The sequence below is a fragment of the Equus caballus genome, chromosome 24, assembly GCF_041296265.1.
Source record: "Equus caballus isolate H_3958 breed thoroughbred chromosome 24, TB-T2T, whole genome shotgun sequence".
Classification (NCBI taxonomy): domain Eukaryota; kingdom Metazoa; phylum Chordata; class Mammalia; order Perissodactyla; family Equidae; genus Equus; species Equus caballus.
This window is the reverse complement of record NC_091707.1, coordinates 47,682,388-47,708,135: the sequence shown is the minus strand read 5'-3', so window position 1 is coordinate 47,708,135 and position 25,748 is coordinate 47,682,388. Positions and strand designations below refer to the sequence as shown.

Here is a 25,748-nt window from a genome sequence, read left to right as displayed (position 1 = left end):
TGCAATGATTCTAAGGTCACCCAGACAGGAACAAATGTGATCCGAGAACTTAAGTATTTTATGGAAAGAGACCAAATGAGCTCTGCCTATCCTGGAACAACTCCCTGGACTGAGTAAAAAGAAAGACATATTTTTTTCTTTTTAAAAAAAGTTATTTTATTGGGGCCATATTGGCTTACAACACTGGGTAAATTTCAGGCGTACGTCACTATATAAAAAGAAATCTATTTGAGCCTGCAATGTAGTAGGAGAAGATGATCTAACATTACCAATATGCTAGAAATCAGGAAAAATGTACTCAAGGGCAAAGGCACCATACTTGCTCATTCACTTTTTCCTCCTTAATCATGTCTTATTTACCGCCATGCCGTGAGTTTGAGTATTACGTATATGTGAACTCTTGGGGAGGGTCGTTTAGGTAACAACGACAACAAAGGTAGCAAATAGTCATCACAGAGGTGGTAGAACTAGCAGGGAGCATTAATGGAATTCTTACTATATTTTAGCACTACTCTAAACACTTTACCTATATTAACTTACCTGTCCCTCACCATCTGCTGGACACTGTTACTATCTTCATTTTCAAATGATTTAACTGAGGCCCATGAAGCCAAATGCAGATTTAGCAATAGCGGGAAAGCGGTGAAGCCGGCCCTGGCAGTCTAGTGGTTAAGATTCGATGCTCTCACTGCCACGGCCTGGGTTCGGTTCTGGTCAGGGGACCACACTCCCCATCTGTCGACTGTCATGCTATGGCAGCTGCGTGTTGCTGCGATGCTGAAAGCTCTGCCACCAGTCCTTCAGATACCAACAGGATCACCCGTGTTGGACAGGTTTCAGCTGAGCTTCCAGACTAAGACAGACGAGGAAGAGGGACCTGGCCACCAGCTTCCGAAAATGTGAAAACCCTGTGAATAGCAGCAGAGCAGTGTCTGATGTAGCGCTGGAAGGTGAGAGAATGGTGCAAAAGATTGGGCAGGGCTCTGCTCTGCTGTCCACAGGGGGGCTAGGAGACTTGAGGGCACTGACAACAACAAGAAAGTGGTGAAGGCAGTTGGGAGTTTGAACTGCATAAAACTGTTGAAAGTAAAGAGTCCCTCTTTGATTCACACTTCGTAATTTGTTCTTATTTTAAAATAAAAAAAGATATGACTTACATTTAGCAAAATATACCCTTTTTAGTGTCCAGTTCTATTAGTTTCCACAAAAGTATACAGTTGTGTATTCACTACAGTCAAGACATAGAACAGCTCCATCACTCAATCATCCCACCGGTAGTCACGCTCTCTCCATCTCCCGGGCCCCAGCAACCATGGATCTGTTTTCTATTCCTATTGTTTTGCTTATTTCAGAGCCATATGAATGGGATATGTAGCCTTTCGAATGGGGCTTCTTTCACTTAGCATAATTCATTTGAGATTCATCTAAGTTGTAGTTCCTTCCATTTCCTTACTGGGTACTATCCCATTGTTTGGATGAACCATAGTTAATTTTGTTGAAGCACATTTGGATTTTTCCAGTTTGGGCAATTATGAATGAAGCTGCTACAAGCATTCTCATACAGGTTTTCGCGTGAACAGAAATTTTTGTTGCATGTGGCTAATACGGAGCAGTAGAATTACCGTGTTCTATGGTAAGCGTGACATCTAACTCTACAAGAAGTTGTCAAACTATTTTCCAAAGCAGCTGAATCATTTTGCATTCTCACTGCCAGTTTACCTGGATCCACGCCAGCACGTAGTATATACGAGTGCATATGTATGTTTGTATATATGCATGTATGTATATATAATTTCAGCCATTCTAATGGGTGCATAATAGCATTTAACTATGGTTTTAATTTGCCTTTCTGTAATAACTAATGACACTGAGCATCTTTTTTGTGCTTATTTGCCATTTGGTGAATTACCTATTCAAATCTTTTGTAAGTTTGTTATATATTCTGGATACAAGTCCCTTATCATATATATATATGATTTGCAGATAGTTTTTCCCAAGCTATGCCTTGTATTTTTCATCTATAAACTCTTGAAGATGACGGTTTTTAATTTTGATGAGGTCTAATTTAAGAGTTTTTTATGTTATGGATTACACTTTTGGCATCGTAACCAAGAAATCTTTGCCTAACCCAAGTTCACAAAGTTGTTCTCCTATTCTTGCTTCTAGAAGTTTATGGTTCTAGGTTTTGTATTTAGGTCTATACTCAATGTTATATGAACTGAAGTTAACGTTTTGGGAATATGGATATCCAGTTATTCCAGCACCATTGTTGTAAAAACCATTTTTTCTCCATTGAATAGCTATTTCTGGGCTCTCTGTCTTTTCACCCATACCACCCTGTCTTGATTACTTTAGCTTTATAAATAATCTTGTAGTAAGTAACGTTAATCCTTCAACTTTGATGTTCTTTTTCAAAATTGCTTTGGTTAGTATAGTTCTTATGCCTTTCCATGTAAATTTTAGAAAGAACTGTAGTTCTGCAAAAGATCCTCCTGTGATTTATTTGGATTGCATTAAATCTATAGTTTAGAAGAAATTGACATCTTAACACTGAGTCTTTCAATCCACAGACACAGTACATCCCTCCATTTATTTACATCTTCATTGATTTATTTCATCCAAGGGTTTTGTGGTTTTCAGCATTGAGATCTTGCACATATTTTAAAAACCTTATACCTAAGAATTTCCCGTTTTTGGTGTTATTGTAAATGGTTATTTTTAATGTCTTAATTTGCAATTATTCATTGCTAGTATGTAAAAATACGATGGATTTTTGAAGATTGACCTTGTATCTTGCAAGTTTGTTAAACTCAGTAGAACTTATTGGTTCTAGTGGCATTTTGTGCATTCTTTGAGATTTTCTACAGCGATAAATCATCCATCTAGAAATAGAGATACTTTTATTTCTTCCTTCCCAATATGTATTCATTTGATTTCTTTTTCTTCCCTTATTGTACTGGTAGGATCTCCAGTACAATGTTGAATAGGAATGGTAAGAGAGGACATCTCGGCCTTGTTTCCAGTTTCCGGGGGAAACATTCAATCTTTCATCATTAGGTATGATGTTGTCTGTAGGTATTTTGTAGATGCCCTTTATCGTGTTAAGGAGGTTCCCTTCTATTCCTAGTTTGTGGAGTTTTTATCATGAATTGCTGTTGGATTCTGTTAAGTGCTCTTTCTGCATCTATTGAGATGATTATAAGGATTTTCTTTAGTCAGTTGATAGAGTGGATTTCATTGATTCATTTTTGAAATTTGAATCAGCCTTGCAATCCCAGAATAAACAACTTTTGGATATGATGTATTATCCTTTTTATATATTGCTGGACTCATTTAGCTGGTAGGTTCTTGAGGTTGTCAGTCTGGAGTTTTATTTTCTTGTAATGAATGTCTTTACCTCGTTTTGGTATCTGGTGATGCTGTCATTATTAACTGAGTTGCTCAGCTCTTCCAGATGCTGCTGACGAACGCAGGGTCAGTGCTCAACTTTAAGCTGAAAAAGGACAGGCAGTGATTTGGGGAGGAATCGAGGGAGCCCAGCAAAGGTGGTAACATGCAAGAGTTCTTATTGAGCCCCAGATACTTCAGAATCTTCATCGCCCTGGGGACTGTCTTCATGAGTCCTGCAGGATTGTGCTCTTTGGCTTTTGAGCCACAGATATGGAACCAGGAACATACTTGCCAGATGACGAGTCTCTTTTCCTCCATTCCTGATGACTTCAAAAACGTTTTTGACTGGGAAACAAGTGACCCCAGAAAGCCTGAGCTTGTGGTGGGTGGAAAAATGTTCACTAAGATGCACAGGGTTTCTTCCCAGCCAAGTCACGGTTTTCTTTCCAAAGGTATTTTCTCTTTGGTCTCTGAATTGAAATACTGTCTACTTAAGGAGTTTCAGGGGGTTGTGATTACTTTGCATCCCCCATAGACAAAAGAACGTGTCTAGATTGTTTTTTCGTATTGGAATCCCTCTTCTACCAAGTTTTCACTGGAAATCTGTTTCTGGATATTTCTTGGTTTATTTTTAACAACCATTCATTTGATTTGAATTATACAGATTATCAAAAATGATTTTTATCCGGGGATCTGAGCTTCTGAGTTAGAAGCAGCCTCTTTTTTGGACAGTGTTTATGAATAATGAACAAGTTCATTGTTGCTGGGTTCAACAGCAGTGCTGGGACCAACAAGGGGACCTGTGTCCAAAGTTTCCTCCATCCGGATGGGCCCTGTTGAGCAACTCAGTCAGCTGAGGTCATCCTCAGGACTTTATGCGTGAAGTATTACTGATTCCAAGCGAAGAGAAGTGCAGAACGTTTGGCAGGGGCAGAGGGGAGTGGTACGAAAAATTTTGCCTTGTCTTGAAGCCCTCTGTTAGATACAGTAAATTTGGGGCTGTGTTAATTGTACAGTTGTCAGAATGGTGGCGATATTGTGACTGAGTTCTGAAAGCTCGGGTCTCTAGGTCTGCTTTTCAAGTGGGTGATTTCAAGGTTGAAAAACAATGAGCCTCATTCTAGGAAGTACGGCATTTTGCACATAAGCTTCTTTGAAAGGGTGTCCTGGTTTAATTGCCAAAATGAAATGCAGGTGGCCACTGCCCAGAATCCCACAGGTGTTTTATTTGTTTATTGTGGTTTTTGAAATCCTGATTTGTAGGTAAACCTGATGAGAGGAAAAAGTAAGTATACAGGCTTTTAGAACTAAATATCATTGAAAATAAAGCTCATTTCTAAAAAAGGGAAGTAAACAAATAAAATGAGTTGGGAAGAGTCTCCTCCTATATTATGGAAGAGTTTTTCTAGATTCAGTATCTTTTCATTAAATGTTTGGTGGGATTCACAGTGAAGATATCTGGGCCTAGAGTTTTCTTTGTGGCAAGGATTTTAACACAAATTCAAATTCCTTAATAGGTATGGGAATATTCAAGTTTCCTGTTAGTTCTTAAGTGAGTTTTGGCAGTTTTTATCTTTTAAGGAACTGGTCCATTTCATCTAAATTGTTGAATTTATGACAAGTTGTGATATTCTCTTATTATCCTTAGAATAGCTATAGAGTCTGTAGTGATGTCCCCTGTTTCATCTCTAATATGAGTTATTTGTATTTTTTTTCCTCCCTGATTAATCTGGAGAGGTTCATCAATTTTATTAATCCTTTCAAAGAAGCATCTTCTGTTTTCGTTGATTATGAATATTGTTTTCCTGCTCTTCATTTCATTGATTTCCACTCTTTATCTTATGCTTCAACCTGCTTTGGGTTTAATTTGCTCTTTTTTTTCTAGTTTTTTCAGTTGAGAACCTTTAGATCAGGGGTGAGCAAACTACAGTTTGCAGGCCAAATCTGGCCTGTTGCCTATTTTTGTAAATAAAGTTTTATTGGAACACAGCCATGTTCACTTATTTATGTGTTTTCTGTTGCTGCTTTTGTACTCCTGTGGCAGAGCTGAAGTGTTGTGACAGAGACCATATGGCCCACAAAGCCCAAAATATTTACTATTTGCCACTGTATAAGGCCTTTACTCTCTTTCAACCCCTGCTTCAGATAATTGATTTGAGACTTTTCTTTATTCTAATATAAATATTTTACTGCCATATATTTCTCTCTAGTACTGCTTTATCTGCATCTTATAAATTTTGATATCTTGTGTTTTCACTTTCTTTCAATTCAAAATATTTTCTAATTCCCCAGGCCACTTCCTCTTTGACCTGTGGTTATTTAGAAGTGTGTTGTAAAGTGTCCAAATATTTTGGGTTTTTCCAGATATCTTTCTGTTATTGATTTTCCTAGATTAATTATATTATTTTCTGAGAATATATTTCATATGATAATTTCTTAAGATTTTTTTATGGTTTATTTGGTGAATCTTCCATGTGCACTTGAAAAAAATGCATTCTGCTATTCTTAGCTGGAGTGTTCTGTAAATATTGGTTAGGTCAGTTGGTTGATAGCATTGTTCAGCTTTTCTATATCCTTACTGATTTTGTCAATTATTTAGAGAGGAGTGTTGAAATATCCAACTGTAACTTTGGATTGGTTTATTTCTCTTTTTAGTTTTATCAGCTTTTGATCCATGTTTTGAAGCTCTTCTCTTAGGCATGTACACCTTTAGGATTGCCATGTCTTTTTACTGAATTGATTCCTTTATCATATGTATTGCACCTCTTTACTCCTGATATTACCTTGCTCTAAAATCTCCTTTGTCAGATATTAATATAGCCACTACAGCTTTCTTTTGGTTAGTGTTTGCATAACTCTCTTTTTTCATCCTTTTACCGTTTTATTCGCTAAGACAACTTTTAGAACACATTAATCAGCAGAATGGAAGTACATAAATGAATTTTCAAATAAAAATCAGTAAGATCTAACACAAAAGTGCCTGTGCCTCACAATGGGAATATAGTCAGGTGGAGAAAGGCAGAAATCTCAATCAGAGGCTGGAGGAGGGACACATATGAGGCAGGAAGGACTCTGGGAATGAATTATCAAGACAGACTCAGCTGATGTCTTTAACTTCCAGATACCTGGGGCCCTAATCTGTGGTTTGGACAAGCATGGTGCTTGGTTACAAAGAGAAACAGTGGGTATCTGCTGTGTCTGGAATGGGGAAGAAGTTCAGAATCCCGTGGAGATGTGGGCACTCAACTCTGTGATAATGAGGTGGAGGGTAAGAGGACACAGCTGTAGGGCGGCTCTGTGCTCTTCTAGATCAGGCACCAGACACACTACAGCAAGTTATTTTGAAAAATTACTCAAGTTACTAATTTCATGGAAGGGCTGGAGTACCTCCAGCTGGTATAGAGAAAATAAACATTCAAGCGCTGAAATAACTATGGTGCTATTTTTCAGAGTGGGATACCATCCCCGTGGTCACTTATCTAATGAATAAGTCTTCTTTACCCAAAGTAACAAGGGTTTTAACGGCCAGATATCCCCCTTTTCTATAACTCTCCAGGCAGTTCTACTGTCGTTCTCACTGAGTTCTTGAATAGCATGTGAAACAGATGTGAAGGCACATAAACTACCTGAATGGGTTTGTCTGAAGTTTCAGCATCGAGCTCTTCACCTTCCATCTCTGGATCTACCAGCTAACACTGTTCACACAGCCTTTTGGCTGTTTCATATACATCTTTCACTACATTAGCCACATTATAGGTGGGATTAATACTTTCCATGTGTTTAGGATGAGCAGGATTAGTATAGACACCAAACAGAAGTGTGTGTTAGTTAATAAGCATGTGGAAAGAGATGCAGTTGGTATAAAACCAATTCAGAAAATATTGGATGTTACTGTTAATGAAAGGATCAAACCTTTAATTTTCCTATGCTTTTATACCATTATAGGAACCACATTATTGTTTCTATTTCTGAATTTAATCAGGACTTGTAGGAAGTTATCCAAGACCTGTGGATCATCAGGGTTCTTATTTTCATATTTTGAAAGTGATGCATATACCAACTTAGAACCTGTCCCACTGAAGGCCAGTGAAGTTATCCATCAGAAGATTGACTTCTGTCATTGTGTTAGCCAGTTGTGCAGGAAGCTCCTTTTGTAGAAACATATATGATGTTTTCTCACACCATTATCTTTCCCAAAGTCCAGGAACTACTTGATAGAGAGCATTGACAGCAAGAAGCACAAATAGCTCTTAGGATCTACTTGGGTACAAGTGGCTTCAGCAGCCACCAGAAGAGCTATATTCTCCTTGGGGTGGTGCACAGATCCACCTAGAGGCTTGTGCAACTGAGCTGTTTGTATCAGGCATGTTCTTCATGAACGCACCCTGGTTTCAGCCTCAGCCTCATCCTTAGCCCATGAGTGCAACCACTGCAGCAAGTCCCAGGCTAAGTTCACCACCCATCCTTTTACTTTTAACTCATCTATGCTTTTATATTTAAAGTGGGTTTCTTAGAGTTAGCATACAGCTCAGTCTCAATTTTCACATCTAATCTGGTAATCTGTCTTTTAATTGAATTTTTAGACCATTTACATTTAATGTAATTGTTGGTATGGTTGTATTGAAATCTACCATCAGATTGTTTTCTATTTGTTCCATCTCTTCTGTTTTACTTTTCTCTTCTTTTTACTTCTTCATTCATATTATTTTTTATGATTCCATTCTATCTCCACTGTTGGCTTATTATTTATGCTTTATAATGTTTTTAGAGTTGGCCTTAGGGTTTACACTATATGTTTTAATTAATCATGGTCTATTTTCAAATAATATTGTACCACTTTACATGAAGTGCCATGGTTTGCTTTTTACCAAGCCACAACAGCTCTCAAAGAAAAATTATGATCTAAAATATTATTATCTGAATTCACTGCTGTGGTAGTAAGATCACTTTGTAATTCTTTTTTCCTCACTTTATTATCAAAATTTTTGTAGGGAAAACAAACATATAAATGCAATGAAAATGATTGGGAAATGAAAGGTAATCATTGTTGGTAATGTTCATATAGCCGTACATTTCACCAACATGACACACAAAAAAATAATTGATCATTTGCCTTTTGTTTTCAAACAGATGTTGCAGCTGTAGAAGAATGGTTAGTAAGGATCACTTTACAACATGGATTAAATATTTATACTACTGAAGGAACTCTATTGGACAGTGTTCGAGGTAAATGCCAGCAGATAAAAGTAAAGTGGAATTTTTATTATTCTTTCAACAAAACTTGTAACCTTCTTATGCTAGACTCCATGCTAAATATTGGAGATACATAAATAAGAGATGATCATGACCCTTGAGGGGCTCACAATCTATTGAGACAAACAAAGAATTAAATATATAAGGGTAATTGTTAACGGAAGTCTGCAAAGAGGTTGATGTCAAGATGGCAACATAGGCAGAGTCTGAAATCACCTCCTCCCATGGACACAACAAATTTACAACTACTCTTGGGACAATTATCCCTGAGAGAGAACTGAAAAATGGATAAAAAGAACCCCCACAACAAGGGACAGTCCTGACTGAGGTGGAAGAGGCAGAAATTCCTTTCTGAAGAGAAAAAAAAAGCCACCTTTGCAAGCTGCAGTGTTTCATGGCTGGCTGGGAGCAACCCTAAGGTATACAGCCTTCCCTGGAGGAGTACGGAATCTGAGTGGGAGAGCATTACCACTATAAGCATCCTTTGGACTCAGCACAACTGAGACAACTGTCATAATATCTGTCTTTGCTGGATACTAACAACAATGGGGAATACCCATAGAAAAGCTATCAGACACAAGGGGACAAAAGCTGGTTCATAAAGGGCCCACACATAAATTCACCTGTTTCAGAAAGCAACCTAAATCACCAGAAATAAAGGTACACAGTCCTTTGGTGGAAAGAGACTCACCTGATAGGCTCTGGGTGCATCTCAATGAGAGGCGAGACCTCTCCAGGGACTGAGACAATGGTGGCAGCCATTATTGTGACCTAGTACAGGTGTGCTGACACAGACACTGGATGATACAATTGGAGTTCTTCCCCTGGCCTGTTAGCCCAGAGTTTGCCACACCCACTGCAGCACTGATTTAATCCAGCTCAGCCAGGGTAGGCAGCCGGCCCTATGGACTGGCCCTTGGCAACTTGTGGGCCTACATAGGCTGGGTGCCTGAATCCTCTGCAGCTGGGTAAGTGAGTCCACCTCTGAGGGGCAAGGTGTGCACAAGGAGCAAGTGGAGTGCGTGGGGCATTGGTAGAGTGTGTGAGGCCTCTGCAGTGGAATGACTAGGTCCACTTTATGGGGTTAGGGCATGCGCATGGGGCATGACCGTGTTGAGGTGTCTGTGGCCCCATGGGCAATGGGACTTGTCAGCTGCTGAAGATTTGTGCTTCTCAAACAGCCATGTAGGAGATCGGCCCCACCTCCCAAACCCTGAAATAATTGGGTGCTTCTGTGCCTGGGGCCAGCCCCACTCAGCTTCAATCCTGAGAGAGCTGACAAGAGCCTTGCAGGCCAGAGATCTACAGTAATTGTAAGTCCCTGAGCCTAGGAACCAGCCATGCTGGGGGCCTACTCACTTAACAGAAAAACTGCAACAGGAATGTGCTATTAGACCTTGCAGCCAACTGTTCTGGGGCTCCCCACACCTGATAAAGTGACTGAAGAGTCCATAGCACCTACATGCATCACAATCAGATGGCCAAGGGGACAGCCTAGCCTCCCTGGGCACCTGCAGCAAGAGCAACCCTGCCACAACAGGACACATGTAGCCCACAGAGGGGACACTCCTGGAACATTTGGAACTGGTGATGAGAGGGAAGCACACTGCTGGGCCTCATAGGGTATCTCTTACATAAGGCCACCTCTCCAAGATTAGTAGACATAGCTGACCTACCTAATACATAGAAATAAGCACAGAGAAAGATGCAAAATGAGGAGGCAAAGGAATACGTTCCAAGTAAGGGAATAGGACAAAACCCCAGAAAAAAGAACTAAATGAAACAGAAATAAATAATCTACCTGACAAACAGTTCAAGCAAACAGTCATAAGGATGCTCTGATCTTGGGAGAAGAATGGATGAACTCAGAACTTCAGTGAAGAATTGGAAAATATAAAAAAGAACCAATCAGAAATGAAGAATACAATACTGGAAATGAAAAATTCATTAGAGGGACTCAATAGCAGAGTAGATGATACAGAAGAACAGATCAGCAAGCTGGACAAAAGATTAGAGGAAATCACCTAATCTGAATAGATAAAAGAAAAAAGAATTAAAAAGAATGAGAACAGTCTGAGGGACCTCTGGGACAACATCAAGCACACTAACATTCATATTATAGGTGTTCCAGAAGGAGAAGAGAGAGACAAAGGGGCAGAGAATCTTTATGAAGAAATAATAGCGGAAAACTTTCCTAACCTAAGGAAGGAAACAGACATCCAGGTACAGGAAGTGCAGAGAGCACCAAACAAGATAAACCCAAAGAGGTCCACACCAAAACACATTTTAATTTGAATGTCAATAATTAAAGATAAAGAGAGAATCCTAAAAGATGCAAGAGAAAGGCAACAAGGTTAGGGTTAGGGTTACCCTACACACAAAGGAAACATCATAAGTTTATGAGCTGGCTTCTCAGCATGAACCTTACAGGCTGGAAGGGAGAGGCACAGTATATTTAAAGTGATGAAAGGAAAAAACCTACAGCCAACAATACTCTACCTGGCAAGGTTGTCATTCAGAATGGAAGGAGAGATAAAGAGTTTCCCAGACAAGCAAAAATTAAAGGCATTTATCACCAAGAAATCAGTTCTACAAGAAATGCTAAAGGGATTTGTTTAAGTGGGAAAGAGAAGACCACGAATAGGAATATGAAAATTATCCAAAAAAACCCACCAGGCAATAAAATCACTGATAGAGGCATAAATATGGTAAAGGTAGCAGATCAATCACCCATGAAGATTCTAGGAAGGTCAAAAGACAAAAGAACTTAAAGTGCTTATTTCCATGATAAGAGGGTAACAGATACACACACAAAAAGTGGTTAGATATGATATCAAAAACGTAAAATGTGGGAGGAGGGGAGTAAAAGAGTAGAGCTTTTAGAAAGAGGTCAAACTAATGAGACCATCAACTTAATATAGATTTCTATATATGTAGGTTATTATATATGAACCTCATAATAATCACAAACCAGAAACCTATTATAAATATGCAAAAAATTAAGAGAAAGGAACTCAAACATAATACTAAAGAAAGCCATCAAACCACAAAGGAAGAGAGCAAGAGAAGAAGAAAGAAACAGAGGAGAACTACTAAAACACCCAGAAAAAAAGTAACAAATGGCAATAAGTGCATACTTATCAATAGCTACTTTAAATGTCAGTGGACTGAATGCTCCAATTAAAAGGCATAGGGTGGCTGATTGGATAAAAAAAAAAAAAGGCCCATATACATGCTGCATACAGGAGAAACGATTCAGACCTAAAGACACAAAGTGAAAGTGAAGGGATGGAAAAGATACTCCATGCAAATGGAAATGAAAATAAATCTGAGGTAGCAATACTTATATATGACAAGATAGACTTTAAAACAAAAACTGTAACAAGAAACAAAGAAAGGCACTACATAACGATAAAGGGAACAATCCAACAAGAGGATATAAGACTTGTAAATATCTATGCACCCGACATAGGAGCACCTGAATATGTAGAGCAATTATTTACAGACATAAAAGTAGAAATATACAGTAACACAACAATAGTAGGGGACTTTCACACTTGACTTGCACCAATGGATAGATCATCCAAACAGAAGATCAATAAGGAAACATTGGCCTTAAATGACACAATAGACAAGATGGACTTACTAGGTATATAAAGAACATTCCATCCAAAAACCACAGAATACACACTCTTTTCAAATGCACATGGAACATTTTCCAGGATTGATCACATATTAGGCCACAAAACAGGTCTCAATAAATTTAAGAAGACTGAAATAATTCCAAGCATGTTTTCTGACCACAAAGGTATCAAACTAGAAATCAACTACAGGAGGAAAATCAGAAAAGCCACAAATATGTGCAGATTAAACAAAATGCTGCTGAACAATGATTGGGTCAATGAAGAAAGCAAAAGAGAAATAAAAAAAATACCTGGAGACAAATGAAAATGTGACATGCCAAAATCAATGGGATACAGCAAAAGTGGTTCCAAGAGGGAAGTTTATAACAATACAGGCCTACCTCAACAAACAAGAAAAATCTCAAATAAATAATCTAACAGTGCACCTAAAGGAAGTAGAAAAAGAAGAACAAATGAAGCCCAGAATCAGTAGAAGGAAGGAAATAATAAAAATCAGAACACAAATAAATGTAATGGAGACTAAAAAAAAATAGAAAAAATCAACAAAATGAATAGCTGTTTCTTTGAAAAGATAAACAAAATTGACAACCCTTTAGCTAGACTCACCAAGAAAAAAAGAGGGAAGGCTCGAATAAATAAAATCAGAAATGAAAGAGGAGAAATTACAATGGACACCTCAGAAATACAAAAAATTAGAAGAGAATACTACAAAAAGCTATGTGCCAACAAACTGGATAATCTAGGAGAAATGGATAAATTCTTAGAATCATACAACCTTCCAAAACTGGAACAAGAAGAAGTAGAGAATTTGAATAGACCAATCACCAGTAAGGAGATCGAAGCGGCAATCAAAAACCCCCACAAAAATAAAAGTCAAAGACCAGACGACTTCCCTGGTGAATTCTACCAAACATTTAAAGAAGTCTTAATACCTATCATTCTCAAACTGTTCCAAAAATTAAAGAGGAGAGGAAGCTTCCTAACTCATTCTATGAAGCCAACATTATCCTGATACTAAAACCAGACAAGGACAACAACAACAAAATAACATTACAGGCCAATATCACTGATAAACATTGATGCAAAAATCCTCAACAAAATACTAGCAAATCGAATACAACAATACGTTAAAAAGAGCATACACCATGATAGAGTGGGATTTATTGCAGGGACGCAGGGATGGTTCAACATCCTCAAATCAATCAACATGATACACCGCATTAACAAAATGACGAATAAAAATCACATAATCATCTCAATAGATGCAGAGAAAGCATTTGACAAGATATGGCATCCAATTATGATTTAAAAAATAAAAATAAAGTACCTCAACATAATAAAGGCCATATATGACAAACCCACAGCAAATATCATTCTCAATGGAGAAAAACTGAAAGCTATCCCTCCAAGAACAGGAACCAGACAAGGATGCCCACTTTCACCACTCTTATTCAACATAGTATTGGAAGTCTTAGCCAGAGCAATCAGGCAAGAAAAAGAAATAAAAGGGATCCAAATTGGAAAGGAAGAAGTGAAACTGTCACTATTTGCAGATGACATGATTTTATACATTAAGAACCCTAAAGAGTCCACCAAAAAACTTTCAGAAATAATGAGTATGGTAAAGTTGCAGGATACAAAATCAACATCGAAAAATCAGTTGTGTTTCTATACACTTACAACCAATTAGCAGAAAGCTAAATTAAGAACAATCCTGTTTATAATTGAAACAAAAAGAATAAAATACCTAAGAATAGACTTAACCAAAGATGTAAAAGATCTGTACACTGAAAACTATAAAACATTGTTGAAAGAAATTGGAGAAGACACACAGAAGTGGAAAGATATCCCATGCTCTTGGATCAGAAGAATTAACACAGTTAAAATGTCCATACTTCCTAAATCAATCTACAGATTCAATGCAATCCCTATCAAAATTCCAACAACATTCTTCACGGAAATAGAACAAAGAATCCTAAAATGCACGTGAAACAAGAAAAGACCCAGAATAGCCACAGGAATCCTGAGAAAAAAAAGAACAAAGCTGAAGGTACCACACAGATCAATGGAACAGAATTGAGAGCCCAGAAATAAACCCGTACATCTACGAACAGCTAATTTTCATCAAGGGAGCCAAGAACACACAATAGAGAAAGGAAGTTCTCTTCAATAAATGGTATTGGGAAAACTGGACAGCCACACGCAAAAGAATGAAAGTAGACCATTATCTTACACCAAACAGAAAAATTAACTCCAAATGGATCAAAGACTTGAATGTAAGACCTGAAACTGTGAAGCTTCTAAAAGAAAACATAAGCAGTACACTCTTCGACATCGGTACCATGTCTGATAGGGCAAGGGAAACAATAGAAAAATTAAACAAATGGGACTACATCAAACTAGAAAGCTTGTGCACAGCAAGAAAACCATGAACAAAACAAAAAGACAACCCAACAGTTGGAAGAAGATATTTGCAAACCATATATCTGATAAGAGGTTAGTACCCAAAATACATAAAGAACTCATACATCTCAACAACAACAAAAATAAAAACCCAGTTGAAAAATGGGCAAAAGATGTGAACAGACATTTCTCCAAAGAAGATACGATATACAGATGGCCAACAGGCACATGAAAAGATGTTCAGCATCATTAGCTATCAGGGAAATGAAAATCAAAACTACAATGGGATATCACCTTACTCCCATCAGAATGGCTATAATTACCAAGTCAGGAAACAACAATTATTGGGGAGGATGTGGAGAGAAGGGAACTCTCATACACTGCTGGTGGGAATGCAAATATGGAGAGTCCTCAAAAAATTAAGAATAGAACTACCATACGATCCAGCTGGTCCACTGCTGGGTATTTATGCAAAGAACATGAAAACACAAATATGTAAAGATATGTGCACTCCTGTGTTCATCGCAACATTATTCACAATAGCCAAGACTTGCAAGCAACCTACCTTCCCATCAAGGGACGAATAGATAAAGAAGATGTGATATGTACGCAGAATGGAATACTGCTCAGCCATAAGAAATGATGAAATCCAGCCATTTGGGACAACATGGATGGAACTTGAGGGTATTATGCTGAGTGAAATCAGTCAGAGGGAGAAAGTCAAATACCATATGATCTCACTCATAAGTAGAAGATAAAAATGACGACAAACAATCACATAGAAACAGAGATTGGGTTGGTGGTTACCAGATGGGACGGGGGAGGGGGGGAGGGCAAAAGGGGTGATTAGGCACATGTGTGTGGTGATGGATTGTAATTAGTCTTTGTGTGGGGAACATGATGTTCCTACACAGGAATCGAAATATAATGATGTACACATGAAATTTATATAATGTTAGAAACCAATGCTACCACAATAAAAAAAACAGTCTGCAAAGAGGGCTATAGAAATATGGAAATATATCTTGTTCTATAACCATTTGGGGTCATAATAAACAATGGTTTTATAAAGTTATTTTTATAAAAATGTTATAGAAGATACTGTTCATTGCATCACGGTCTTCTTTATGAGGACCATCAGCAAAAATTCTTGCTCCGTCTTAGTAAGAACATTTGTATTTTTTCCTCAAAAACTGGTCGTTTTAAGGTTATGAACACTGAGTGATATAACTGGCTAGGCTTCTCTTTTCCAGTTGTCTGATTCATAGCCCAATTTTTGGATCGCCTCTAGCACTATAATATAAAATTTTTAAAAATATCCTCAGTCCTGGATCTTGTATTTATCCTCACTTTTCTCACTTTCCCTTTTACTTTTCTTCTTTTATTCCCACTTTAATGTGGTGCTATGCAGAATGCAGAGTAAAATAAATTCATATTACATTTTATGGAAAGAATCATCTGGGTAGCTTTAAGAAAAGTCCTCATGTCTTGACCCCACTATACACCAGTTAAAATCACTTCATCTACAAGTAGGGCCAGGCATCTGTGGTTAAAATCTTCCAGGTGATTCTGATGTGCAGACAACTGAGAACTGCTCTAGAGAAAAGACTTCATATGTGCCCAGAGACACATACCAACCTATTTAATGTAACATTATTTGAAATAAGGAAAAATGGAAAACAACATAAATGTCCATCAGGAGGAAAAAAATACATGTGCTGTGAAATGAAAGAAATAGACCCACATATGCCATCAAGAGCAGATTTCAAAAGTGAGTGAAAACTCAGATTTCAGAAGAGCAGGAGAGCATCTGTCTAAAGTCCAGAAAACACAGAAAGCAATGCTATATGCTGTTCATGGGTACATATATATTATGATAAAAATATTAAAATGTACTAGAAATATACACAGCAATTATCTAATAGTGGCTGGATTTGGGGAGAATTGGAGAATGGGACTATGGAAGAGAGCAGAGATATCTTCAATTGTATTGGTTTTGTTTTATTTCTTTAACCAAAATTAAAATAGCTGAAAAAGTGACAAAATGTTGTGCTTTCCTATATTTTCATAGTGTCCAAAAATTTTAAAAATAGTTATTCAATAGTAATTGTAATACTGGCTCTTGAGACTCTGATATTTTGATGTCCTGTGCTACTTTTAAGTACAAAAATACCAATACAATTATTTAAATTTAAAAAAAAAATCTGAAATCTAGGGGCTGGCCCCATAGCCTAGTGCTTAAGATTGACACACCCAGCTTCAGCGGCATGGGTTAGGCTCCCAGGCATAGACATATGCTACTCGTTGGTGGCCATGTTGTGGTGGCGACCCACATACAAAATAGAGGAATACTGGCACAGATCTTAGCTCAGGGTGAATCTTCCTCAAGCAAAATGAGGAAGATTGGTAATAGATATTAGCTCAGGACGAATCTTCCTCAACAACAACAACAAAAAAATTGAAATCTGAATTATTTACATATTGAGATGTACCTAGAATATTATATACTGCATTGAAATTTTTATTTACTTTTTTAATTGAGGTAATGTTGGTTTATAACATTACATGAATTTTTCAAGTGTATATCAATATATTTCAATTTCTGTGTAGCCTACATCGTGTTCACCACCGATAGTCTAGTTGCCATCTGTCACTGTTGAAGTGTGCCCCTTTGCCCCTTTTGCCTCCTTCCCTTCTGGCAACCACCAATCTCTTCTCTGTACCTGTGTGTTTGTTTGTTGTTGTTGTTGTTTATCTTCCACATTTATTTAGAATAACAGAGGTATTGTGGCAGCCAAGAGCTTACAAATTGGCAGTTCTTAAAGGTTCCAGATGCAGGACTGAGACATCTGTTTGAGGAACTGAAAGGAGATCAATGTTGCGGAAGCATAATAAATGACAGAGTGGTGTAGAATGAGTTTGGAGAGACCGGGATCGTGGTAAAAAGTGTGGGTTTTATTCTAATTATAATGAAAAGTCATTGGAGTGTCTTAAGCAGGAGAGTGATACATTCTGATTCATGCTTTATAAGAAGATCACTTTGGTTGCTGTGGAGAGCATCGGTTCTTGGGGAGGGATGGCAAGAATGGAGTAACTTTGTTGGCAGCTGTTGCCATCATCCGCTCAGGAGATGATCTGGAGTACCTGGGCTGTTGGGTTAGCAGTGGAGGTGGTGGCAAGTAGGAGTCTTCAGACTACATTTGGAAGTGGAGCTGATGTAACTTCCTAGTGGACTGGGGATGAGGGAAACAGAGGTATCAAGGCTGAATCCTGGATTTCTTACTTGAGTGGTCAAGTGGATGACGGCGTCGTTTACTGAAATGCCGAAGACACGGAGAGAAAACATTGGGAAGTGACAGTCAAGGGTTAATGCTAGAGTTGCAGTTGGAAATTTTCATTCACTACTAAACTCAAGAGATGTTTAAAAATATTGTCCCTACTTTCTTATCGCTGATCCATACCCCAGACTTCTCCAGTCTGTTTTCTGTCTCTTCTACTCCACTAAAATTGCTCTAATCACAATTATCAGTCACCTTCATATTGGTCACTTTTCAGCTTCTCAGTAGCAGTCAAGACTTTTAATCCCTCCCTCATTCTTAAAGTGTTTAAAACCCAGTATCTGACTTTAAGGAAAGAGGCGTTTTCCTTCAATGAAATCATGTCCCAGATGCAAACTCCAATCCCCCTGTCCTCTAAGATCTGGTTATTAATTGCCTGCACACACATGCCACACCCTGGAAAGTCAGCTGCCTTGTTCCAAATTTCTTTGAATTTCAGAGTGGATTAGTTTGGTTATAAATTGTGTTTCTTTCCCTCCTTGGCCGTCCCTGTGCTTCGCTGTGTCAACGCAGATGGAAACTTAGCTCTTTTTCTTGCTTTGCACACGGTGAAAAATACATCCCATAAAGTCTTTGGTTTTGTAGTAGATTTTATTGAAAGTCTGGAGAGATGGAGGAGAGTTACACTGTAGAAATGTAAATAGCTAAAGAATCGATTATAAGATATTGCTGTTCTTTAACTATTTTTGAAATTCAAGCAGAGTATTCTGTCAAATTGCCCCGGCTTACTTTTTGTACTCTTTCCTCATTTTTTCGGAAGAAAATGAATCCTCCTATTTTCTTATGCATTAAAATTTGACTTCATCCAGCTCCAACCCTTTGCATATCCAAGAATAGACTGCTGGTTGAAGGGCTGAAGATGTCTCCCCTCTCATTAGTTCTTCCCGTTAGTCCCACCCCAGCTTCTTTGTCTTCCAGAAATCCCTCTAAGTGCCTTGGCCACTAATAATTTTCCCTGTTCGCCACTGCTATCCTGGTTTTATTCTCGCTTTATGTATCTACTGCTGTTTTGACAGGATTAAAGGAAGAGAACAAAGAGTAAATGTGTAGGCTCTCAAGGCAGAAGTCGTTCTCTAAATTAAAAATGTGCACATCCTGTGATCCAGCAATTCCATTTTCTAGGGACAGATCCTGTAGCCAATTGTATTTTCCAAAGATGGCAGAGCAGCACCTCACATCCCACATGCTCTCCTGCAGCGGGGCCTTGCCAGGCCCCCATCAAGAGCAATTCGACTTCATTCCTTCCAGCCTGGAAAATAAGAATTGACCTATTTCTAACTGATGAAGGATGAGATAATGCACCCTTTTTTTTTTTTTTTTTTTTTTTGATCTATGGAGAAGTTCCTTTACAAAGTTTCTTTAAAACCTTTAAAGGAAAGCAGTGATGTTTCATTTTCAAGAGCGCTGCCACAATGTAAACACCTCAACTTGATTCCCACAGAACCTATTCTACAGTGGCATCTTGGGAGTGTAATGACCAAGAACGATGTCAGGAAATTGTATCCACATGTGGTAGATCTCACAGTGACAAAGTGCCCCTGCGCCAATGATGTAGCGTTACTTGGCTTCATTTTGAATGCAACACTTGACGGTGAGTTCACGGCTTTATGGAATGTTGGAAGAGGCGTTTTGTATTTTCTAACAGCGATGTTTAACTGGCAGTGCACGTTAAATGCATAGATGTAATGGAGTAAAAATGTTTCCTAAAAGCACTTAAGAACTGACTCTTTGTCACTTCACCTTGTCTACTTGCAAGTGTGATATTTTATTTTTTTCTCCGAGACTTTCTGCCACGTATTAACATGGTGACTTTAGTATCTTTCGTAATTCCCTTTATCCGCTGTCCTCTGTTAATATATTATTTCCTCTCGGAGATTATTCATTGTGTTTCTAATCCATCTGCTATTCTTGCCATGTGTAAATAGGTATTGTTGTTTTAAGATATCAGATTATTTTATTTATTGTGTATGTGTTTTTCCATTACTATAATATTTAATAGGATCTTTACACATTTAAGGATTGTTCTAGTTGTTTTTCTCAAGTAACTGATAACCTCCTAGTCCCCAAATTCAATGAATATAAAGGCAAAAAAAAAAAGAAATAAAAGAATTTAAAAATAAGAAACAAAATTTTCTTACTCATAGATAATTTATGTATCTATATAAAAATCCAAAAGAATCAACAGAAAAACTATCAGGACAAATATAGGAATGCCACAAAATCACAAAATTGAGGGGTATAATAACAATATATAAAAACCACCCCACCGAAGACTAATTAAAGATTATAATTTTTAAAATCCTATTCAGAAAGTAACAAACCTTCAAGAGGAACTTAGGAATCAACCAAAAAAAAAAGAGAGAATTGTAAGGTCTATTGTATAGAAATTATAAAACTTTAATGAAGGCCGTAAAGAAGACTAAAACAAATAAGATATTTTATGTTCATGAACAAGAACTCCTAGTATTATAAATATGTAATTCTATCCAAATTTGTCAATCAGTTCAAAACAATTCCAAGAAAAACTATACCAGTATTTTTGTGTGTATGGAAGGTAACAGGCCAATCCCAAAATTCATATGGGAGGCTGAAGTAACATGTGTAACGTAATTTTAAATAGAATATAAAGAACAAAAACTTGCCCTACTTGCCTGACTTGTTATAAAGTCATAGATCAAAACAGCATGCACTGGTATAGGGCTGGACAAATAGCCCTGGCCCCGGTTTTGTTGAATTCCTAATGGCTTCCAGTCTTTGAGCTCTCTCTAGTTAGAGCGCCTGCTTCTGCTGAGTTAGCTGAGTTAGAAATTGTGTCTCTTTCCCCTCTACCTCAACCAGGTAGAAACTCAGCTCCTTTTCCAGCTTTGTTCTGTGGATGCGAGGCTGGGGCTCCTCCTCCTTCTCTTTATCCAAACGCTAGTACCTGGAGCCACAGGGGAGGAGCCGTTCTCATCTGCGTGTGCTCCCTCCTGCCACACCACTGACAGTCACAGGAAAGAAGGGGCAGTCTCTACTCCTGGGATCTCACTCACCAGACCGCCTCAACCTCCCAAGGAAAGAAACAGCTTCAGCAACCTGTTCTTTAGATGAGCTGGCTTTTCCTACGCTGGCCACCACTGTACCTAAGCCAAAAGGTTCCCACAGTATCAAGCTGCCTCTGGCTAAACTAGCAGTTCCTTTGCGAGGCCCTTTTTGTCCCCTTCTGGCCTCCATTCCACATGGAGTTGACGGTGGGAACAGGTATCCAGAAGCCCCATGTGTTCCCGTGTGGACTTATTACCCACCTTCCTTCTCTGTAACACTCCTAACACATCCATCACGCCTTTCATCCAAGTTTTATCAATCGCCCCCAGAAATCTAAGCTTCCCAGGTCACTTGTGGCCACCCTAGCCCACACTTCCTTTAGTTTCTCCCAAACTTCTGTCCCTCTCCATTCACCCAAATCCTTTCATTGGAATCTGTGGTCTGTCTTCAGGAAACTCCCGCACACTACTAATCTTTTCTCTGAGTGGCCTGTTAACCTTCTTGCCGTGAAGAGTGACCTGGCCATTCCCAGTTAGCATTCTCTCCCTTGCAGCCTTCTCACATGTCGCATGTCTCAGAGCCCAAGGGCAAGGTTATCCTCCTTGCTCCTTAGGGCTGCCTCTTAATAGTTACTCTCCTCTTCTTCAAAATGCCCAGTTCCTCTGAACTCAGACTTTACCTCCCTCTGACTCTTCTTGGGTGCCAGCCCGTGGCACTCACTCACTCATTGATGAGTTTAGCCTCTGGACCCCTGCCTTCCTCTCCACCTTATTTTTGTCACTATTTTCAGTGACTTCACCATCCATATGGATGACCATGCAATATGCAGTTTCAAGGCCTCCTCACCTCTAATGATCTTTCCTCCATCTTGCTTCTGTGGTCATATTCCTGGCATTGTCGGCTCTAACGATGTTACTATCTCTAAAATTTCCACAACAAGCATCTCATGCTCTGTCCACTACCTCCTGTTCTTTCAGTCTACTCTAGTACTCAACGTTCCAATATTTCTTTGGGTTCATTGAGACTTCATTATGTTGTACCTACCACTTTTTTCACCACCCAACATCCATATTTTCCTCTTTTCTCACCATAATTCGCATAGTCCATCCTTACAAATACCTCTGTAACTTTCTCGCTCTTCTCTTCTTCCATACCAGTACAACCCCAACTCTAGCAAACCACCTCTACTCCGGCACTGAAATAGCAGAATGTTTCTAGGAAAAAATTGCACACCAGTCTCACTTTAAAATTCCATCGACTGGTCTTGCTGTAAATTCACGATCATAAATTCAAGTGGGTACTCAGCACTGCCCAGAAGTCCTATCTTTCTTCCCCGGTATGTTTATTTTCCCACTCTGCAAAATGACCTTATGGCACCTCTTCCCACTCCTCAAACCCTCTATATCACTTCCTTTCCCTTTTCACTCTCAGCTATGCCTTTATCTAATACTTCGTTCACGCTGGAGATCAAGATTGATCACAAGGAACTCCTTCATCATTACACCTGAAAACATTCCATCCAACTTTCATTTTTACTTGCATTTGCCTTTTTGCCTGTTGCATGGTGAGAAGTGTCTCTGCTGCTATCAAAGGGCACCTGTCACCCCTTGCATTCCGCCAGCCGTCTGAAGAGCCTTGCTCCTGCATCTTTCCTGAAAACTTCAACTTTCTCTCATGCATCATCACGCTCTCCCTCCTTATTGTATCAGATCCATTGACACACAAGCACAGCTTAACATCCCCCATCTTAAGCAAAATCTTCATTTATCTCACTTTACTCCCATCCCTCATTTCTCTCATCTCCTTCAAAGCAAAATTTATGGAAAGAATTTATTGTAGACAGTACTACATTTTCCACTTTCCATTTTTATCTTCATTCCACTACAAATCCGTCTTTTGTTCCCACCACTCTACTGAAACGGTTCTTCCCAAGATCACCCATGATCTCCAGATTGCCAATTCCAACAGTCAGTTCTTTACCCTTTTTCTACTTTCCCTCCCAGCAGCATTTGACACAGTTGACCACTATCCTCAAAACACTTTATTCTCCTAGCTTTCTTGACACCACCTTCAATTGCTTGTATCTTACCTCACTGGTCACTCCTTAGTTTTCTAGGCCAGCTCCTTTTTGGTGTGACCCCTAAAATGTTGATGAACCCAGGGCTTTGTCCTCATCTCTCTTTCTTTATGTAACCACGTTCTTTCTCTGGGAAACTTAATGCGGTCTCATAATAATAATGCCGTCTTCAGGCTGATAATTCCCAAATCTATATTTCTCATGCTGACTGCTCCTTTGAGACCAGACTCCCATATTCAATCGTCTATTTTGCGTTTCCTCTTGATGTCTAATGAGCGTCTCAAATATGAAAAGTCTAATCCAGAACTGTTGATGCTTCATTCCCTAAAATCCGTTCCTTTCCAGTATTCCTCAACTCATTTCACATCCAGTTATTCAAAACTAAAATCCAGGGCACGTTCTTGACTACTTCTATTCTCATGACATTCCAGAATGGTGCTATACCTGGTGTCCATCCCCAACACGACCACTTCTGTCCTCTGCTAAAATCTTATGTCAAGTCAACACTGTTTTTCCATGAGACTAATCACAGCCTCTTAAGTGGTCTCCCTGTTTGTATTCTTGCCCCAGGACAACCCACCCTCCATACAGCCACCAGAGTGATCTCAAGTGTCAACCAAGCCACATCACTTTCCTGCTTCAAACATCCCAGTGGCTTCCCTTTCCCCTTTAGAATAAAATCCAGACTCTTCCCAATGATCCACATCAGCTTCGGTAACCCTGGGATACAGTTGTGGTCAGTTTGTCATAGAGAGCGGCCTGTAACTTAATTTCATTCCATCTTCTTAACCAGAATAAAGCATTTATTTTACTGCTTCCTTCTCCATTGAATGTTTTTAAACTTCCCATGAGTCTGGCCATGTGATATCGTGCTGGACACCCATCATCATCCTCACTTAGAATGCAGTAGAGCTAGCCTGTTACCTGCAGAACTGGGCTTAATGCTTAGAAAGGCAAAGCTTGTCTTTAGCTTTCCTCTTCCCGGAAAAAGTAGACAATAATAATACTTCCTTCCTCATCTCTTCCTATGCGGAAAAGAGCTGGGAGTTAAAAGAAACACTTCACAGCGTGAGTGGTCCTACATTCATCTTTTGGAAACAGAGTATATACATTAGCGTATCAACTGTCTTCAGGCCCCCCCTGTCCCCCACCGTCCACAGTAGTTATGCCTGTTGACCAGACTTCAGAGTGACATTCTACATTTAAAACACAAAAGACTCTTAATCTTCCCAACCATGGCCAAGGAAAGGTGGGACCAGGAACAAAGCGCTTTCAGTATTTGCAATATGTTCATTCTTCTTCTTTTAATAGGTTCTCATGAAGCATTAGCAAATATATTTCTTATTTTTTAAATCACTGATATTAAAGTAAATCAAACATAGTTTCTTGCCTCTTGGAGGTTACATTTTAATTTTCTTCTTTGGAGTTTTTTTTTTTTTTTTTATTGTTGACTACGATTACATTCCTGAAATAGGAACATATTTATGTTTAGAAGAAAATTGTCAAGGAGGAAAAATTCTTCCTCTATCCTCTTATGTTCAACAAATGGGGGCCTGCAAATTAAACTAAAAAAGACAGATCAGCAAGAGAAAAGGCATGCAATTTTTATTAATATTTACATTCATGGGAGTTTTCAGAAAAGAAGTGATACTCAAAGAACTGGTTAAACTTGGGGGGATATATACATTATAACAAAGGAAGAGGGTCTGGGCCTCAAGGGGTGGTAAATTATGGGGAGTGACCAGGAAGTATGTGATGGGACCAACGGGAGATAAGAGTTATTTTAGTAAAGTCTGTTTATGCAAACTTGTCTCAGTGTTGACTCCCCATCTCTGGCGATAAAAATGCTCTTCTCTTCCTGGTGGTGGGAGGGGAAGGGTACCTTTCTCAAGGGGAAATTTATGCCCTGCTTTTAGGTAAATAAGGGGAGGGCAGAGGACTCTGCCTGCTTCTGTTGATTCTCAATTGCCTCCGTTTCAAAATAATCCTCATGCCGAAGTGGTGTATTTTGATCCCCTTGAATTTAAAACAAAATCTATAATAATTAAATCAGATAGTTGGCTAAAATCCCGTGGTATAAACTGAAGTTACTTCATCTTTCCAGCTCGGGGAAGCAAGATTCAGACTGTGGGGAGGTGTGTTGAGGCAGGGCCGTAGAAAGGGTTGGAAGGTGGAGCGGACTGGCCCCTAAAGACCCAGCACCGTGGGAGTGAGTGACTCACTCTGCAGAGTCATTCAGGCTTAATGCTTCTTTCCTCTCACGGTAGGTGTTTACATAGGCCTCAGCTTTTCGGGATTTTGGAATTATGACAATACCACGTGGTATAACCTGACGGATATGATCTATTCCCAAGTCGGAGAAGGTAATGCCTCTAACAGTGCCTTCGTCTTCAGCATTTCGTTTCTGTCATCACTTGATCAATATTTATGAAATGTCTTTCTTTGCCGAGGAGGTTTTTAACCCGTGGTGTGATTTCTTCCTTTAGAACACACAGAGCTTTCAGTGGTGGACATGGTTTTAACAAATCATTTTTTAGTTATCCTTACCTCTTTGGGTCTTTTTATAAGTGGAGATCTTCGTTATCCATCATCCTCTGTCTTAACGGTACGTGAATTGCT

The 25,748-nt window shown here is 38.8% G+C and overlaps 1 protein-coding gene and 1 pseudogene across 38 annotated transcripts in view; one reads left to right on the top strand and one right to left on the bottom strand.

Moving 5' to 3' along the window:
• Positions 1-25,748, top strand: part of CATSPERB (cation channel sperm associated auxiliary subunit beta) — a 138,969-nt gene that overhangs the window by 45,220 nt on the left and 68,001 nt on the right. For 22 of the 38 annotated variants that reach the window (XR_011431954.1, XR_011431952.1, XM_070249406.1 and 19 more), the window contains 4 exons: positions 8,521-8,616; positions 19,470-19,619; positions 25,397-25,492; positions 25,616-25,734. Coding sequence is in view for 35 of the 38 variants with exons in the window: in XM_070249398.1 (XP_070105499.1) it covers positions 8,521-8,616; positions 19,470-19,619; positions 25,397-25,492; positions 25,616-25,734 (461 nt within the window). In the remaining 3 variants the exon portion in view is untranslated. Of the gene's footprint in view, positions 1-833; positions 951-8,520; positions 8,617-9,472; positions 9,612-19,469; positions 19,620-25,396; positions 25,493-25,615; positions 25,735-25,748 lie in introns of those variants that run through there. The other 16 variants (XR_011431953.1, XM_023628285.2, XM_070249401.1 and 13 more) reach the window with 4 other exon arrangements.
• LOC102150759 (pyruvate dehydrogenase (acetyl-transferring) kinase isozyme 3, mitochondrial pseudogene) lies at positions 6,822-8,244 on the bottom strand (annotated as a pseudogene).